The 21,587-nt window shown below is 42.8% G+C and overlaps 1 protein-coding gene across 1 annotated transcript in view; it reads right to left on the reverse strand.

Annotated features, from left to right (window-relative positions):
- Positions 1 to 21,587, reverse strand: part of LOC124136651 (protocadherin Fat 1-like) — a 73,913-nt gene that overhangs the window by 24,760 nt on the left and 27,566 nt on the right. Inside the window, exon 2 of the mRNA XM_048396826.1 lies at positions 15,433 to 15,536. Coding sequence (XP_048252783.1) covers positions 15,433 to 15,487 — 55 coding nt within the window. The 5' untranslated portion in view covers positions 15,488 to 15,536. The remainder of the gene's footprint in view (positions 1 to 15,432; positions 15,537 to 21,587) is intronic.

Genomic DNA, 21,587 nt, shown 5'->3' on the forward strand with positions numbered 1-21,587 from the left:
AAATATTGTCACTGAACACTCAGAGTATCATTCTCAACAGCTCAAAAGGTTCGGTTGACTTTTTGCAATCTCAGAAAAGGACCGAGTTCACTTCTGCCAGAATATATGATTTTTCAACTTTGTACACCACCATTCCACATGATAAACTTAAGGAAAAACTTCATGCCTTGATCCATGGTAATGTTGTTACAAAACGTTGTTACCATATATACAGCTACATATCTATCTTCAGGTTCAGGACAATTTGTCAAAACGTGAAAGCAAATGCCATCTGAAGTTTACTGAGAAAACAATACGTAAAATGCTGGTCTCATTGATAACATCTAAACTTCATGTACAATTTGGAGGTAAGACATTTAGGTGAGGTGAGATGAGGTGAGGTGAGGTGAGGTGAGGTGTGGTGAAATTGGGTTTAACGTCGCGTCCAAGATTATTGCACTTATATAGCGACGTGTATGCACGTGTGTGTGTGTGTGTGTGTGTGGCTGCTTGTACTAGTCCGGACTGATGCCGATTTATAGTGCTAGCTCACTGAGATACCATGCCGCAGTTTAACATGAATATCCCACTCAGACACAGTATACTGACTCCGAGCCGTACGGGCCTTGCTTTAACCCTTAATGCCGAGCGCCAGACAGGGTAACAACAAGTACCATCTTTTAACGTCTCTTGGTATGACGCGGCCGGGGATTGAACCCCGGACCTTCCTCTCTCCGGGCGGACGCTCTACCACTAGACCACGGAGGCGGTCTAAGACATTAAGGCAAGAAGTAGGCATCCCCATGGGCACCAATTGAGCCACAGGTTTACCCACCAAAGTGAACGAAATCAGTGAGACTGCTTCATCTGTTTCATAGTTAGAGCTATACATAAAGGTTCAGAGTGACAAAACAATCTCCACAAGACTGTATGGCAAGAGGGATGACTTCAACTTTCCAATAGTCGAGTTGAAATAGGGATTTGAATCGGACATCATTTGTTGTCACTGGCGCGTTAAATTTGGAAATGTCCTCAACATGTCTTCTATAAAACGGTTTGAAAGTAAGTAAGGCCTCCAATATTATAATCTTGATCAAATCGGGTTGCCCGTTGCTTCTTTTGAGTAGTATATGAAAGATTACCTAGCTATAGGCTGTTGTGTCGCAAAATTTTATTCCATTCAAACGTGGTTGCCATACTTGATATGGCATGACAGATTAACGATAGTGACATTAAAGAATCACGTGGTCTTTAATTTGTTTTGAGAGTTTAACTTACACTGCAAAGGCCTTGTGGTTTCAGCGGATCTGTCGAAAATGTAAAAATGTACGACGGCGAACGACGGACAATGCGCTATGCCATTTGCTAAAATAAACTGACTGGTCAGGTAAGCTTCAAAACGATGAAATTCAGTTGGAACCATAGCTGTACTAGGCTGTTTTAGTTACTCAGATAACCCATAGAACTAAACCTTATAAGGATAGCTAAAAATAAAAATCAATTGTGGTGTGTGGGCCAAAAGCGATAAAGCTCCAACGACGATCTTAGGGTAGACCCATCATAGATTTTAGTATGTCAAAATTCGTATTTAATGCATCTGAACCGAAACATGGGGTGCAATTGTTTCCGATGAATACACTGTCTGCCTAAATCTATTTGACACATGACCACATATGTTCCGACATCGAAGTGTAGTGGTAATTATGGACACATAGAAGGAAAGAGACGTCTTTACGTGGAATTGGTAAATCTGTTAGCCTGAAGAGAATATTGAGATATGCAATTATAATTCTGGTTTTTTTCAATTCAATTTAATTCAAGCTTCTGTGTCGTTTAATTCCCTGAGGCAACATTACAACACTGCTGTGGGTTTCTGACCAATGAGATCATCATAAGAACACGCGGAATACGTTTATAGACCGTTATACATACCACAGACACCACGCGTGCTGTATTGTATTTTATGTAAAAGTATATAAATGGCTGTGCTTTAAGTACATGTACGAAAGGGAATTGATAGAAAGGAATCGCTTCGGAAAGAAATGCTTATCTTCGCTTCGCATTGTTCATGGAAGCAGTACTTTAGCAACCCTATAAATGACATGGCCGCAGTAACACTGATAAAACTGCATAGAAAATGGGGACCATTGTACATCTGTACACAACGTGGCTACCGTGATACATCTGTACACAACGTGGCGGCCGTGATACATCTGTACACAACATGGCTGCCGTGATACATCTGTACAGAGCATGGCGGCCGTGATACATCTGTACACAACACGGCGGCCGTGATACATCTGTACAGAGCATGGTGGCCGTGATACGCCTGTACACAACACGGCGACCGTGATACATCTGTACAGAGCATGGCGGCCGTGATACATCTGTACAGAACATGGCGGCCGTGATACATCTGTACAGAACATGGCGGCCGTGATACATCTGTACAGAGCATGGCGGCCGTGATACATCTGTACACGACATGGCGGCCGTGATACATCTGTACAGAGCATGGCGGCCGTGATACATCTGTACAGAACATGGCGGCCGTGATACATCTGTACAGAACATGGCGGCCATGATACATCTGTACAGAACATGACGGCCGTGATATATATGTACACAACATGGCGGCCGTGATACATCTGTACAGAAAATGGCGGCCGTGATAATCTGTACAAAACATGACGACCGTGATACATCTGTACAAAACATGACGGCCATGATACATCTGTACACCACATGGCGACCGTGATTCATCTGGACAGAACATTGCGGCCGTGATACATCTGTACAGAACATGGCGGCCGTGATACATCTGTACACAACATGGCGGCCGTGATACATCTGTACAGAACATGGCGACCGTGATACATCTGTACAGAATATGGCGGCCGTGATACATCTGTACACAACATGGCGACCGTGATACATCTGTACACAACATGGCGGCCGTGATACATCTATACAGAAAATGGCGGCCGTGATTCATCTGTACAGAACATGGCGGCCACGATACATCTGTACACAACATGGCGGCCGTGATACATCTGTACACAACATGGCGACCGTGACGAATCTGTACAGAACATTGCGGCCGTGATACATCTGTACAGAACATGGTGGCCATGATATATCTGTACATAACATGGCGACCGTGATACATCTGTACAGAACATGGCGGCCATGATACATCTGTACAGAACATGGCGGCCATGATAGATCTGTACAGAACATGACGGCCGTGATACATCTGTACAAAACATGACGGCCGTGATACATCTGTACACAACATGGCGGCCATGATAGATCTGTACAGAACATGGCGGCCATGATACATCTGTACACAACATGGCGGCCATGATACATCTGTACACAACATGGCGGCCATAATACATCTGTACAGAACATGACGGCCGTGATACATCTGTACAAAACATGGCGGCCATGATACATCTGTACAGAACATGACGGCCGTGATACATCTGTACAAAACATGACGGCCGTGATACATCTGTACACAACATGGCGGCCATGATAGATCTGTACAGAACATGGCGGCCATGATACATCTGTACAGAACATTGCGGCCGTGATACATCTGTACAAAACATGACGGCCGTGATACATCTGTACACAACATGACGGCAGTGATACATCTGTACAGAACATGGCGGCCATGATACATCTGTACAGAGCATGGCGACCGTGATACATCTGTACACAACATGGCGGCCATGATAGATCTGTACACAGCATGGCGGCCATGATAGATCTGTACACAACATGACGGCCATGATACATCTGTACACAACACGGCGGCCGTGATTCATCTGTACACAACATGACGGCCGTGATACATCTGTACACAACATAGCGACCCAGATAGAATTGTACACAACATGACGGCCGTGATACATCTTTACACAACATGGCTACCGTGATACATCTGTACACGACATGGCGGCCGTAATACATCTGTACACAAAAAAGCGACCGAGATAGAATTGTACACAACATGGCGGCCGTGATACATCTGTACACAACCTGACGTCCGTTGTACATCTGTACACCACATAGCGACCGTGATACATCTGTACAGAAAATGGCGACCGTGATACATTTGTACAGAACATGGCGACCGTGATACATCTGTACAGAATATGGCGGCCATGATGCATCTGTACAGAACATGGCGACCGTGATACATCTGTACACAACATGGCGGCCGTGATACATCTGTACACCACATGGCGACCGTGATTCACCTGTACACAACATGGCGACCGTGATACATCTGTACAGAACATGGCGGCCATGATAGATCTGTACACCACATGCCGACCGTGATACATCTGTACAAACATGGCGGCCATGAGACATATGTACACAGCATGGCAGCCATGATACATCTGTACACAACATGGCGGCCGTGATACATCTGTACACAACACGGCGACCGTGATACATCTGTACACAACATGGCGACCGTGGTACATCTGTACAATATATGGCGGCCATGATACATCTGTACACAACATGGCGGCCGTGATACATCTGTACAGAAAATGGCGGCTGTGGTACATCTGTACAGAAAATGGCGGCCGTGATAATCTGTTCAGAACATGGCGGCCGTGATACATCTGTACACAACATGGCGACCGTGATAGAATTATACAGGATAATGAACTACGGGGATATCTCAAAGATATTTATCAGTACTGACTCTGCAAAAACTTACAAGGAATTTCGGAAAAGATGCATTATTGTCTCTGTAAAATAGAATGCAATGACACAGTATGTAAATCAATCGTACGAGTAGGAGTGAGTGAGTGGGTTGGGTTTTATGCCGCTTTGAATAGTATTCCAGTTATATCACGGCGTGGGAGGAAAGCCCGAAATGATGCAGGTCTCAGACGTTTACCATTGTGCTGAAACCCACGAGCACGGGTACGGTGCTGACAAACCTAGAAACATGATCGGGGCAAACCGGGATTCTAACCCACGATCATAGGTTTCTGGCGTCCCCAAGGGACACAACTCTGTACAGCAAATTGCGGCTCCTCAGACGACTGGGCCACGCGTGTCCCCAATACGATTAGTAAGTCTTTACTGCATTAACATTATAAACAGCAACAGTGCGTGCGTGAGTTGGGTTTAACGCCGCTTCCAAAGGTGTTTCAGCTACATCCCACAGGAGTAATGGGGAGAAATGCTGACAAACCAATTGTCACAATAAGGGCCATTTTTTAATCAGAACTCTCGAACACCGGATCCTGGCACGACTAAGGATCGCAACTCTGCACATCGACTTTCAATGATGACTGAGCAAACTCTGTTCCCCAATTACAAAAGAAGCCTTACATTTTGTTATCGGTTTATCGATTCACTAGTCTTTGGCAAGACACAGAATATTAGCCGTGCAAAGGCTCCCGTGGAGGTCTCTCATCCCTGTAAATGAGTGTTTGGTGTAACCTTTAAATTGCAACATTGCACCTACGTTACACCGACGTATATAATTATCGAAGTTAGACCACATACGAGGGCTGGCTGAAAAGTTCTAAACATAAGTGGGATATCTCAATCGGATTGAAACAAACTTTTGCCACCAACAAATACAATCATTTAATGAATCATAGACATAGGAACTGCAATTGTAGTGTTATTATTGTCTTTGTACCAGACAATCTTGTGAACCTACCCATTGAAATCACCAGAAATGGACAAAACTGGCTATAGGGTAGTCATCAAGTACCTGTTACTGAAAGGGCTAACTCCAACACAGACACGGGCTGACATGGTCTCCGATTTAGGGGATGATGCCCCTTCCTTTTCCACTGTAAAGAAGTGGACTGCGGAGTTCAAGCGTGGCAGAGGGAGCCTTGACGATGACCCACGTCCAAGAAGGCCTTCAACAGCAACCATTCCGAAAAACATTACCCGGGTGCATGACATGGTGATGGCTGATCGACGATGGACCACTCGACATATTGCCAGTGTTGTGGGCATCTGTCATGAGAGGGTTGAGCACATTATCACCAACGAGTTGGAAATGACAAAAGTTTCTGCAAGATGGGTGCCAAAGCTCTTGACAGCGGATCAGAAACGTGTCAGATTCCTGACGTCCCGTGACAATTTATGCCGTTTTGAAGAAGATCCCGATGATTTTTTGGCCCGATTTGTAACATGGATGATACCTGAATTCATCACTTTCAACCAGAAACCAAAATTCAGTCTAAACAATGGAAGCATCCGGAATCACCAGCCACCCAAAAAGCCAAGTCGGTTCCTTCTGCTGGAAAGGTGATGGCTTCAGTCTTTTGGGATTCCAAGGGTATTTTGCTGATTGACTCTCTTGAAAACGGCCAGATATTATGCTGACCTACTGAGACAGTTGCGTGAAGCTATCGAAGCTAAGCGACGGGGAATGCTCACTTAAGGAGTCCTGTTCCACCAAAACAATGCTCTTGTTCACAAATCGGTGGTTTCCATGTCAGCGATCCATGATTGTGGCTTCGAACTCATTGACCATTCCCCTTATTCACCCAAAATGAAAAAGGAACTAGCCGGTCGCCATTTTCCTAGTAATGATGACGTCATTTCCGCTGTGAATGACTTTTTTATGGTGGCTGAAGAAAATTTCTTCTTGACCGGCATACAGGCCTTGCAGCATCGCTGGCAAAAGTGTGTTAACCTGGAGAAATAAATGAATACCATCGACCTGGTACAGGTCTTTTTCAGTTAGGCTTAGAACTTTTCAGCCAGCCCTCGTACGTGAAGATCAAAGGTGACTTATCCAAGTTATATTCATACTCGGCGGCCGCAGAATGGCGTGGCACAATGTGTGACAGTTTCTAAAACAATATCCCCTCAAGTGGACAAAATATTATCCAATTATCAAGTAATTGTATTTTGCTGTCGCCTATTTGGACGATTGATGACATAATTAAACAGTGGTATTTTCGTTGGTTAATAAACCGTCGCAGATGCAACTGTTTACGAATCATATAGTTGTGAGGGCGTTGGTAGCTCAATTCAACTATGTACTTCATCAAGTTCTCAAAGCACATTTGACACTTTTTGAAATACAGCTGTTGTCATGAACGCGATATCGCTCAATAATCTACTTTGTAGCTTGAAAAACGTCCTCTGTCTCATAGCTATGCTTTGTGGGATGTGAGGCTTGAATGCGTGTATTAAGAATGGTATCTCTTGAAAGACAACACCACATTACAGACAGCTGACTGCATCTGTTTGCGAGACAACAAGAGCAGTGGACAGATGTGACTGTGGAGATGGAGAAAGCTGAACAACAAGCTGTGATTAACTACATGTATCCGCATAAAATAACCATCTCACCAAACACAGTGGTCGGAAACATGAAAAGCGCTTCATGCTCAACTACTAAGAAATTGACTGACGAATATCAACGATGAATATCAAGGTCTGGTTGTATCTGAAGATGCCGTCTGAAGTTCAAAAGGAGGCTGTCAACCTCATACATATGGTTAACCGATGTCTTACAATACAATTAACAATATCGCTGACACTACTGAAATCACGTTTGGGTGAGTACAAGCCACCTTAACTGACACACAACATGAGCAAGCTGTCCGTTATATGGGTACCAAGAAGGAGAACGCAGAATCAGAAGCTGACCCTTCGAACATATTCAGGGACCTGTTGACCAATTATCAACAGAATCCTGATGAAACAATATGCGAATTGTAACCCGGGATGGGACCTTGGCCCATCACTTTGGTCAAAACTTCAGAGCAGTGGAAACATTTGGCCTCGCCCCCACCAAAACGTAGCGTCCGTTGGCAAGATTATGGTTCAATTTTCCGGGACAGTAAGGGGTCAAACACGATTGCCTATCTGCTTTGAGGTTCGACAACCAATGGTCAATACTGTGCCACATAATTACGTAGGTCTAAAGACACTATCAAGAAAAAATGCCGAGGATACCGCCGTTCAGGTGTGCTACTGATTGCTCCTATGCACACGTCCAAGTGGCTGCGGCTACTGCTGCAGATTGTAGCTTTGGATTACTTCCCAGTGTCCCTTAATCTCCTGATCAAGCATCCTTTATTTTATCTATTTTCTTAAACTCAAATCACAACTGTGTGGCATATTTTCTTCTCCAGTAACACTGTTGTTGTTGTTGGTTTGTTGGTTTGTTGTTTAAAGCCGCACTCAGCAATATTCCAGCTATATGACGGCGGTCTGTAAATAATCAAATCTGGACCAGACAATCCAGTGATTAGTATCATGAGCATCGATCCACGCAATGGGGATCGATGACATGCATCAACCAATTTATCGAGCCTGAGTGAGTGATTGAGTGAGTATGGTTTTACGCCGCTTTTAGCAATATTCCAGCAATATCACGGCGGGGGACACCGGAAATGGGCTTCACACATTGTACCCATGTCGGGAATTGAACCCGGGTCTTCGGCGTGACGAGCGAACGCTTTAACCACTAGGCTACCCGACCGCCCTTATCGAGCCTGAACACCCTGAAGACTAGGGTATAGCCGCTATCGTTGTCATTTTCGGGGACCAAGATAAACACTTTAATAGGGCAAGGATATCAAAGCGAGATATCCTCCAGGATTAGCTCCTCCCGAGTGACGTTTCTAATAGTCACGGGGCACCAGGGATGCATGTTTTCAATATACACGCATCTCTAAAATCGCTGAATTATTCAAGCTTTGCCTTATTGCAGAAGACTTTTATCGAGTGCAATAATAGATTATATGCAAAGTTTACCTTAGTAAAAAATAAACGACTTCACTCGTCCCTGTCAGAGAGCGTTTTTATTGCAAGTCGCGCATTTCGAAACTTATCGAAAGAGATTTCGCCAGCGGGAACTGGCTTGGTAATCGATAAGTGTGCTCTGCGAAAGCTCCATAGCTTGGTTTCGTTAACAGGGGCAAAAGAAACTAAACCTCTCCGTTGGTTTTTTCATATGTTTGATTTTGAAAATATCTTAAATTGCCAATGCTATATCCAAAAAATAAACTGTACTGGCGCATAGTCAGAATATTTCTTCATGGTTTTAATGTTTCAAATTTGATTTGATTTAGAATTTTTAGATTTTAACAAAAAAATGCATAATACACAATTGCTGGTTGGTACCTTAGACATCTTATCTTTGAAAATCAATAATAGCTTTTTTCGGCACAAATTTACATTTCATACATGATAGGGATCAAGTGGTTTCAAATTCATGTCTTACCCCAGTCTTCATTGAAACAAACCTATTTCTACATAAAATACCCAGTCACAGATTACTTTTTACAAACGGTTTCAAGAATGAGTGATGGTTAATGGAATTTACAACAAATTTTAACAAGTTCTTTCAGTTCTCATTTACATAAAATCATACTCGGTATACAAAATGTACTTTCTTTTGCCACTTAGTATATGTTCGCAACATAATGTTTGTCAGAAAGGATTGGCAAATGGCAAATTGGCACTGGATTGTCTAGTCCAGACTCGATTATTTACAGACCGCCATCACATAGCTGGAATATTGCTGAGAGCTTCGTTAAACAACAAACAAACACAGTACACCATGCCTGACGTTAGTCATTAAAGAGATAAAGCACTGACTGATCGGCCCGTGGATTATCCATGCCTAAAGTGCGGCATGGTATCTAGCAGCGTCTAACCGGCATCAATCTTGCACCAGCAGCCACACACACTCACACACACACACTCTCTCTCACACTCATATTCACACACACACACTCACACTCACACTCACACATACACACACTCTCACATACACACACTCACAAACACTCACACACATATACACACGCACGTCGCTATCATCTTTAACGCGACGACTTACCTTGTTTCACTTCACCACTTAATCACTGTACAAGTTACCCGGCACTCGTCATTAGGGGATAAAGAATCGACTGGTCGTATCGGAGTCAGTGTAATGTGTCTGTGAAAGTGGGGTTTTCATGTTAATCTGGGCATGGTATCTCAGTGGACTAGAACTATAAAACCAGACAACTCACAGATGACGTCCTTACCTTGTCAGCTTGCTTGTAACTCACTCACTCACTCATCCCCGTTCTATTCATCAATGATGATGAACACTTACTTGCAACACTTTTAGTGGCTTAATTTTACATAGGTGGGACTTCACCCTATATACGACATGTGGCTGTTTCTATGCGGGTTTTCCAGTAGTTTAACTGCTAGAACCCAGCAGGAGGAAGCCAATATGTTCAGTGTGTCTCAGTCAGGGATTAGCAGACTTTGGATCAGGTTTCTGCAGACACAAAATGTTGATTGTCGCTCCCTTACAGGACGTCCTAGGCCAACAGACAAGACCAGGATGGATTCAGCAGAAACCAGGCTTTAAGAAATCGAGTCCAAACAACCAATAACATTGCTGAGTTCAAGTTCAAGTTACTGACCAGATGATTAGAAATCGTGTGAATGCAGCTTATTTGCCATCTTCCCGAGGCAATGGCATTAACTGACATATAAAACTCCAGTTTCAACCCTTGCCGAAATAGGTTCCATTTCCCAAAATACATTTTGGCTGGACTAACGAGTCTGTGCATAGTCCAATCAAAATCGCGTAGCGAACTAGACACCCGGTTCGTAAACAGTATGGATTTCAACGTGCAGATTTCGGTCGACTGCATGATTTGCAAAGCATGTGTACCGCCAAATGGGCGTCGACAGATATTTTCCAAATGTTTTCACGTCTTTATCAAGGTGCTCAAGTGATTTGATGCACTTCGCGAGGTAAGAACCGTTTTATTACAATATAGATCTTGATTATCGATCAGATCGTTTTCACTGGGCGCCGCCATTTTGTTTGAAGTAAATGCAAGTTCTATGAAAGTTGGAACCTGGTTGGTCAATAGTAGGGACATAGAAGGACCACAACCCGTAATAGCCACTAGAGACACTAAGATTGAGCCAGGGAATTAAAGCCTAGTTCGGCAAAGGTGGAAACTAGACTTTTATAGTCAGTTAACGCCCTTCCTAAGGAGTATGCTAATTTCCATGTTCGGTTGTACCATCGTTAACAAATCGACACATTCTGGACAGATGCCAATGGTGGTTAGGGCGCAGAAACTGGAAAAAATGGGCGATGTTCTCGTGCACTGTTTTCCGATAAGTCCAGATTCACTCTCGACTCGAAGGTCAAAGTAAGGCAGCATGAGTGATGTGGGTTAATTCTATAATGATATGGGGCAGGGTAACTCTGAAAGCTAGAACTGTACAGTACTACCGTATAACATACTGGCACTAACTGTTGTGACGTTTGCGCGCCATGCCGGTATACGTATCACAGCTGACCACCCTCAGCAACAAACCATCACCAGAATGCAAAGCCCAACCATGGGTCTTGACCTTTCCCCCCATAGAGCACGTCTGGAGCAGGATCTGGAGACGTGTACGCCGACGCCATAGGCCACCCGCTACGTAAGCCGAAGTGGGGCAGGCGCTGCAAGATGAGAGGACAAGCCCTCCTCAAATTGTCAATGGGATATTGAGTCGGGCCCTGTCACGTCGCATAAACGAATAGTTGACTCATCGTCGAGGTATGACCCATTATTGATCGAGTTATCTCAAACGTTCATATTGTTTTACATAACAGCCCGGTCTTCTTTCTGGGTTGTTTGCACACTTACAATACACCGCCATCATGTTCTGTTGGTTGTAATGTAATGTCAAACCTTTTCTTATCCATCCAGGGGCGGTCGGATAACCTAGTGGTTAAAGCGTTCGCTCGTCACGGCGAAGACCCGGGTTCGATTCCCGGGTCACAATGTGTGAAGCCCATTTCTGGTGTCCCTCGCCGTGATATTGCTGGAACATTGCTAAAATCGGCGTAAAACCATACTCACTCACTCACTCACTCACTCACTCTTATCCATCCATTACCATCACCTCTTTGTATTTCAGTAACTATCTGTTATTTTTTAATATCCCCTACCATTTGGAGAAAATATTAATTAATTACTGGTGTGTCTGCTCCAGATTCGATTATTGACAGATCGCCGCTGGAATATTGCTTTCTGTGAAGTTCAAAACGAGCAAAATCGAAGCCGTGGTACGGGCAATTCTTGCATAACAGAGTGAGTCCATCCGTGTATAGTGATATATCAAATTATTATCCCGACACCACTGTTCTGTCATCTTTGAATGATCACCAAAAGCAGCAATGGTGTCATCTAAACGCCCCATGCTCATTGGAAACACTTCGGAAACGTTAGCCTAATTCAACATCGTGTTCTGTATTGTCACGCGGTGTTATTTACGTTTGAAGCTGTCTCTAATACAAACCCTTATCTAATGATACTTCTTCTCAAACCTATTTGTCGTAAGAAAACTAGAGGATATAGTTGCCCGCTATTTTGAGCATTAAAGTCATAATATAATCTCGGAGTATCGATTACACAGCGATACATCTGGTTGTTAGATGATTGTCAATGTAAGTGAGTTCGCATCTATTGAATGAAATTCCAATTTGTCATTTTATCTTTCTTTGTGTGTGAGGTGAGGTGAAATGGGGTTTAACGTCGCGTCCAAGATTATTGCACTTATATAGCGAAGTGTGTGTGTGTGTGTGTGTGTGTGTGTGTGTGTGTGTGTGTGTGTGTGTGTGTGTGTGTGTGTGTGTGTGTGCTTGTACTTGTCCGGACTGATGCCGATTCATAGTGCTAGCACACTGAGATACCATGCCGCAGTTTAACATGAACACCCCACTCAGACACAATATACTGACTCCGAGCCGACCAGTCCTTGTTTTAGCCCCTTAATGCCGAGCGCCAGACAGGGTAACAACAAGTACCATCTTTTAACGTCTTTTGGTATGACGCGGCCGGGGATCAAACACCGCACCTTCCGCTCTCCGGGCGGACGCTCTACCACTAGACCACGGAGGCGGTCCTTTGTGTGTGGGTGAGGGTGAGATTGTAAAACGTTGTAGTTCGCCTGGCGTGCTTGGTGTGCAAGCCGAAGCGCATCTGTTGTAGTTAATGATTCTCATCACCGCATAAACACATATGAACTTGAAAACACTTTGTTCACAATCCCGATTTGTTGTCAGTTTCTAGCGCTGATTTTATGTTATTAATGTTAACTTGCAAAATTTCGTGTATGCATTCTTGAGATTTTTCAAATGTGAAAATCCTCCAAATAACAGTTAACCTAAGACGATCGTCAAAGACCGCCGACATTGAACATTCAACTTATGCAAGCCACAAGCAATCGCTTTTCATTTTCACAATCACAATTGAATTAATTTTGTAATGTGTGAGAATGGAGGTAAGACCTTGTGTGTTTCGAAATTACAGGTATCAAATCTGTTTGACATTTCTAAACTGAACACACTTGTTGTCTCCTCTCATTTACTCATTTTGTGCGCCATATGGCTACCATTAAACGTCTTGAAATACCTTAAAGGCTGTAAACCTAATCAAAATAATTCGAGAGAGAGTTGTATGACGCTCTTTAAAATCTTCGTGGAAAGGGCACGATTCGATTGAGCCTCAAAAGTTGTGAAATGTAAACACTAAAAAGTACAATATTGCTCAAAAGGGAAAGTTGACGATTGGAAAGTTAAAGTCATCCCTGTTGTCGTACAGTCCTGTGGATGTTTTTTTTCCCTTAGAATTTGTATACATCTAAATATACTGAACAACAAAAGTTCCTGTGGCATTGAATAAGATTTAATGCAAAGTTATGTTTTTACAAAATCTGAAACAATTTCGGTTTGCAACAGATAAAAGACTCCTGTAAGTGTTCAAATGGTTTAATTTGCCTACTGACTTCAGAAAATGCGTGATTTAAAAAACAACAACATGAACATGCTAAAATTTCAATTTACAAATCAATAGCGTGTGTGTCCACCTCTGGTTGCGATGCAGGCAACACATCTTCGTCTCATGGAATGGACCAGGCGTCTGTCCATATCTGTCCATATCTGCTGGAGCATTTTTCGAAGTTCCTGGAGTGTCGTGTGGAACACGTGGTTGACGTCGAAGGCGCCGATCCATCTCATCTCACATGTGCTCGATTGTTGAGAGATCAGGGGAGCGAGCCGGCCAGGGGATGACATTCACATTGTTTTGTTGAAGTGAATCCTGAACAAGTCGAGCAATATGAGGACGGGCGTTGTCATGTTGAAAGGTAATGCCTGGGCCATGACGACGCAAAAACGGTAGAACAACAGGTCCGATGATCTCGTCGCGGTAGCGCTGTCCATTGAGATTTCCCTCTGTGCACGTTAAATTGTCTTGCAACATTTTGAATTGAACTCTTCTGGGATTGCACCAATTCAAGTAAATCCATTGAATTGTTGCTAATCCACATGATATGACATTCCACATGTGTCAAATACGTTTGTTAGAATGTAGAAAGTCCTTCCTTCGTTGTATTAAGGATTATGGTTAATCTTTGAAAAAGGTATTTGGTGCGGATATTTTGAAGCATTGGAATTCAGTAAAAATTAGGAATCGTCATACACTCAGTATAGTATATATGGCTTTGTTTCGATGAAGATCTTCATCAGTTAACAGACTGGCCTTATATGTCTATACAAACCATTTCATATATTATTTGTAATTAAACATAATTGGAAATATATGGGGGAGGATGATATAAGTTGTGATAACTGTCCAATCATTTCCATGTAAATAAAATATGTTTAAACTATAAACAAAAACATTTTCACATAGAGTCGTAACAAGCGTGAGTGAGTAGGTTGGGTTTAACGCCGCTTTTAACATTATTCAAGTTATATCACGGCGCGTCAGCTTAATGTGGGAGGAAAACCAGAAGTGATGCAGGTCTCAGACGTTTAACACCTCGGTGAAACCCACGAGCATGGGTATGGTGCTAACAAACCTAGAAACATAATCGGGGCGAACCGGGATTCGAACCAAAAATCATAGGTTTCTGGCGTGCCCAAGGGACGCAACTCTGCACAACGAATCGCGGCGCCTTAGACGATTGGGCCACCTGTGCCCCCGTGAACATGACATATAACTGTTAATTCTGTAGGTGATGTGGAAGTTTCGAAAACCATATTGAGAGTGAGATGACTTGACTAAGCCAGACAGACACAGAAGGTGTTGCTCACCTGCATCGGGGGGCACGGGTGGCCCAGTCGTCTAAGGCGCCGCGATTCGCTGTGCAGAGTTGCGTCCCTTGGGCACGCCAGAAACCTATGATTGTGGGTTCGAATCCCGGTTCGCCCCGATTATGTTTCTAGGATTGTTTCTAGGTTTGTTAGCACCATACCCATGCTCGTGGGTTTCACCGAAGTGGTAAACGTCTGAGACCTGCATCACTTCTGGTTTTCCTCCCACATTAAGCTGACACGCCGTGATATAACTGGAATACTGTTAAAAAGGGCGTTAAACCCAACTCACTCACTCACTCACTCACTCACTCACTCACCTGCATCGACGGGACAGAAGAGTGCCAGCATCAACACGACGACAAAGACGAACATTCTTTTTTTCCACAAATCGACCAGAATGAGGATCAACCATCAGTTTGGTCTGCAATTCAAAGTTAAAACTAAGTACAAACAATATGGATGTAACATAAACAGCGAAACTAGGCGTTGGGGCTTCCTCTTTCTAATCGGTTAGCATCACCGATACTTAGAGCACGGAAACAATTCTCCACTGGGGTAAATTATTAACTTTTCTCAGCCAGAAAGGCAATAACTATAGGGATACAAAGCCAAGATGATTACACATGTCGTATACGCAGTTTCATTAACAACCGACAAGTTACTTGTTCTAGAAACGGATAATTCTTTCATGACTCGGTATGTAGATTCTCGGTTTCCGATATAAAAAACAATTATGTTTGACATCTAATATTGCTTATCCCTTCACTGATTGTGGAAATACAGATCTTGGCACAAACATGTTTATAAAAAGCAAGAAGGCTTCTTGGTACAATAAAACCGCCTCCGTGGTCTAATGGTAGAGCGTCCGCCCTGAGAGCGGAAGGTAAGGGGTTCGATCCCCGGCCGCGTCATACCAAAAGACGTTAACAGATGGTACTTGTTGTTACCCTGTCTGGCGCTCGGCATTAAGGGGCTAAAACAAGGACTTGTCGGCTCGGAGTCAGTATATTGTGTCTGAGCGGGGTATTCATGTTAAACTGCGGCATGGTATCTCAGTGGGCTAGCACTATAAATCGGCATCAGTCCGGACTAGTACAAGCAGCCACACACACATACACGTGCATGCACGTCGCTATATAAGTGCAATAATCTTGAACGCGACGTTAAACCCCATTTCACCTCACCTCTTGGTACAATAATTGGCTTCATCCTTTATCAGACACGTAACTCAAATTGAAAGTATATACCAGGAGAAGAAACGTGGTTTCTATGATTTGAATGCTGTAAAAAATACAAAGTCAAACATTTGCGTTCTTAATCAAGAAACGATGGAAGAAAGGTACCTGTGTAGCGCGGCAGCGTAAACATCTCTAAGTCTTCCCTAATCTATAATCCCCGTAGTGTCCTCATGAACTGCCAAGACGTGAGCGTTCTGTAGCTTATCCGCACCAACAGTGCCAGCACACGTTTACTGCCAGCTGTGATTCACCCACAAAGAACAGAGGCTATCAATAATGTACAGCAATATTCGCGGTATTTCACACTCGTTTGTTTGACTGACATACTGCTCGGCTTTCTTTTCGTATTTTTTCCCCCGTTTTCTTTCAGCAAAACGTAATCAATATCGTCTTCACTGACGCGGGATACTCTAAAACAAAAGAAACAGGTCCCTGCTTATGATATGATGATTTAGTGTATGCTACTCAAGGTTTGGAATATATCGTTCGATGTGAGTTCGCTATAGTACGTATTATTCACGAGCTAGACTATCTTTCATCTTTACTTATTGGTATGTATTACTATTGGCATACCACGGCTTTATACATATACCCATGTAGGCAATCGAAACCGGGGCTTCGTCCTGACGAATTAACGACTATTTATTCAATACAGATGAAAACGTTTGGACAATGTTCCTTTAGTTCGGAATCACTAATCATTATTTACAATCGAGAGAGGCAGATGGAGGAAAATACCATTAACTGAAAGAAAATGTGGCCTGACAATGATTGGAGATTGGAGAGAGATTTCACTATTTGTTTATCTGTCCTTCATTTGAGGAAATAACTGATTCATAAATATTATTATATTCCACCCAACATGTCTAGAATGAATCTGTTTTAACAGTCCAATATAAGGAACATTATCTAGGTTGTGTAAAATAATCATGATTAACTTAAAACCTGGAATTAATGTTTCGTAAGTTCTTGTACAAAATTCAAGAATTTGTGTTTTATCTGATCCGACTGCTCAGATAAGATGTTCTTGACAATGTAATATTGTTTTGATGAACATGCATTTTTGTAAAATCAATATTTCAATTGTAATCTAATGTCGCCGCTAGCGATCTGAATCTAAATAAAGTTTAATTCAGATAACAGTGCTGTCTTACCGCCCGTCTTTCAGAAGATCAATTATGACGGATGTATCTCCACCGACATGGCGCAATTATACCAACGCATTATTATCAATGGCAACACACTTAGAATGTGTTTCTATAGCAGCACAGCCAAACCCGTGAACTAAGATCACTAGTCTACCGAAATAGCTGACTTCTCCTGAGATTCTAAACTATCAAAATACAGGAGATTAACAGGTAAAGGTTTACAAAGCATCGACTCCGCGTCGCCTTTATTGTGTTACAGTGAAAAACAAGTGGCGTCACCTTTTGTATATAAAAATCCTTTCTTGGCGTATTTAATGCTGGAATTAGACACACTTATCGACCATGAATCAATATTACAATTTGAGTTTTATGGAAGAAAAGTATCAGAAAGGTACAGTTTAGTGCGGTCAAATTTTCGGATGTCTACGGTTTATGTCATGCTTACAGTATGTAATTCAAGTCGCGTGTCGAGGTTGAATATTAACCGTAAAACTAAGATTGGGGTTTTCAGAAAAGTATGACCTGTTAAATAAATTGACACCTTCGAGGAGAAAAACTGAATAGAAACGCCATTTCCTTAGACCCAATATAACTTTCCAAATAATCGATAGAATGGTCCAACAAGTTTATTGTGTGGCAGCAGAATATCGGGGAAGTCATATTCACAGACATCTGCCACATTAAACACCTTGTGTCCCTCACAAAACACTCGGTGGGGTAGCCTAGTGGTTAAAGCGTTCGCTGGTCACGCCGAAGACCCAGGTTCGATTCCCCACATGGGTACAATGTGTGAAGCCCATTTCTGCTGTTCCCCGCCGTGGTATTGCCATACCATAACTGATCCAACGCCAAATCTGTCATGAGGTCTCAGGTTGACATTGGCTTGACGTTCATATCGACGTCGCCAAACACGACAACGCCTATCCGGAGGAGTGCAAAGTGAATCGGGACTCGTCTAAAATCATGACACGTGACAAGCGATGATTACCCAAGGTTCGACGTTGTGTACATCTTTGAAGTCTGTTGGCAATATGACGATTTGTAAGGGCGGCAAAACACGTGGCCGTCGAGCATGGCGATGAGCTGACTGGAGACAATTTCTAATCGTCTAACTCGTACTCCAGTAGCCTGATGAAAGTGTGCAGAAATTTCATCGCCGTTTGAGTTCGATTTCTTAGGGTTTGGTTTCGGATCAATCGATCCTGTACTCTTGTCGTTGACCTTGATAGCCCTGAAGGGGTCTATCGTCAACATTTGGGGTTTGTTGGTACCTGTTCCATTGTGTGTTAATCACAGACTGTGAAAGATTGGAACGTGTTCGCTGATTTCTGGCAGTTCCAGCATGCCAATCGCCCGTAGGCGCTCGGCTCGTTGCAGACTTCGTATTGATAGTTCATACACAAACAATGAATGAAATCATATAAATCACAACTGTATGGTGAGCAGAATCAATAAGGTTGACAGAAATAATGGTTTACAGAGATTAATCGACCTTCCTTGAATGTGAAAAAAAATCAGGAATGACATCCTACGCTCGTGTGTGGCACTACTGCGTATTTGTCGTCATCACTTATATTTGTTCTTGTACTTGATATTAGCATATATATTTCATAATTCCCTACTTGTTTTGGAAAGTATACACAATATATATATATATTATACACTCGATTTGGGAAGATAAAGTTTCCTACTGTATTGACTACATCTTTAAATGTGCGATTTTATTAACAAAAGTCTTGTAGGAAATATCGTTTAAATCTATGTAGAATAAATCATGAGGGGTATTTACAAATATTTTTGGGCTTCGAAATTAATGAACACCACATTACATACTGAATTGAAGAGTTTGAAAGGATATTCGTAACAACGTTTGAGATAATGAATTTACATCAATAGTCAACAGAATATTGATGCTTGACGAAGTAATGCTTGACTGACAGCTATTATTTTTAAGTCATATATGATATACAACGGACAAATGTATCAGAGAAGGTAATTTTTAATCATTAATGTCCAAAGAAGGATTTTGATTAACGGTGGTAACTATAATTTGTTCCAAGCACCTACGGTATTCGGTAATAACATCAACAGTTTAAATCATAAGTCCCAAGCACGAGAATCTGATGGCACACAAGTTCAGTAGCGTGTATGGCCACCATGTGCGTTGACAACTGCCACACAACGCCTCCGCATGGACCTTGTGATGCTTGTGAACACATGATTGGGAAGACGACGCCATTATTGCTGCAAAATGGTGCCAAGATCTTGCAAATTCTGTCGTTGGTTCTGGAGAGTGCGCAGACTTCTGCCAAGAGCATCCCAGACGTGTTCGTTGGGATTGAGGTCGGGAGACCTTGACGGCCAGTCCATGACGTTGACTCCCGCATTCTGAAGGAAATTCCTTGTCAAAATTGTGTGTGGGGTCTGGCATTGTCGTGTTGGAAGATCAAACCGGGTCCATGAGCTGCCATAAAAGGCAGAAGTTCTGGTGCAAGTACCTGGTCGCGGTAAGCAGCAGCGTTGAGGTTGCCACGGATGACAAGAAGCCTGGAACGTGCATTGCCGCAGAAAGCAACCCACACCATGACACTTCCGCCTCGAAATCTGTCAACTTCCTGTACACAACACTGGGCGTAACGTTCATGACGGCGCCTCCACACCCTCGCCCTACCATTAGCAAATCGAAGAATAAATCGGGATTCATCACTGAAGACGACTTGATTCCAATTCCTCTGAGTCCATCGTAAGTGTCGCTGTGCCCACAATTGACGTTGACGTCTGTGTAATTGAGTCAGAATCGGCCCGCAGTATGGCCGTCGTGCTTGAAGGTGAGCAGTTCTCAGACGGTTTCGAACAGTTTGTGCACTCAGTCTACCCCTAAACAGTTCATTTCTGGTTGATGTAGCCGTCAAAAATCGGTTACGGAGGTGACGTAAGACAATCTGACGATCCTCTGCATGTGACGTCACACGTGGTCGACCTGGCCGAGGGCGATCAGCGGTGGTACCCGTTTGTTGTAGACGCGTCTGTAAATCATAAACAGTCCGCCGACTACAACCCATCGTCCTTGTGACTTCAGCTACGGACGTTCCCGTCTGCAACATGCCGATGGCACGTTCACGTTGCACATTTGAAAGGAGTGGCATGACAAATGGCCGTAAAGACTTTTGTTTTCTTGTGTTTTTCTTTTTTTGTTAATGACTGCTAACAAGTATGGCTGAAAACACGTGCGGTATTATGGCCACGTGACCAGTTGCCCGTGAAAAACCACTTTTGCCACTATAGTGCTGTGCACATGATTTTGATCGATTCACCTGCACAAAAACGGGTGTTATCTGAAGACAATACGTGGCCATTACTGTTTAAACACACAATAAGGGCCCACAATGATAACTGGTCCAAATGTTAAAAGTTTAGGATTGTGAAGTTTTTTAATTTGGTTCAGTATATATTGTAGGCCCTAAAGTGTGCTGTTTTGTATTGTCGGGTTCAATTTTTAGTGTGTGAACGATGTGGAATGTTGGGTATTCGATTTAAACAGTTTAAATGTGTACAATATGTGAAGCCCAATTCTGGTGTCCCCCGTCGTGATATTGCTCGATTATTGTTAAAAGCGGTGTAAAACCAAACTCACTCACATATATACATGTAGGTGTATTGTATGTCAAATACATGTCTGTGTATTGTGAGTCACATAAATGTATGTGTATTGTGTGTCACATACATTTTGGTGTAGTGTATGTCACATACATGTCTGTGTATTGTGTGTGAAATACATGTCTGTGTATTGTGTGTGACATACATGTCTGTGTATTGTGTGTCACATACATGTCTGTGTATTGTGTGTGACATACATGTCTGTGTATTATGTCACATACATGTCTGTGTATTGTGTGTCACACACATGTCTGTGTATTGTGTGCCACATACATGTCTGTGTATTGTGTGTCACATACATGTCTGTGTATTGTGTGTCACATACATGTCTGTGTATTGTGTGTCACATACATGTCTGTGTATTGTGTGTGACATACATGTTGGTGTATTGTGTGTCACATACATGTCTGTGTATTGTGTGTCACATAC

The sequence above is a fragment of the Haliotis rufescens genome, unplaced genomic scaffold (assembly GCF_023055435.1).
Source record: "Haliotis rufescens isolate VD_foot unplaced genomic scaffold, xgHalRufe1.0.p SCAF_16, whole genome shotgun sequence".
Taxonomy (NCBI): domain Eukaryota; kingdom Metazoa; phylum Mollusca; class Gastropoda; order Lepetellida; family Haliotidae; genus Haliotis; species Haliotis rufescens.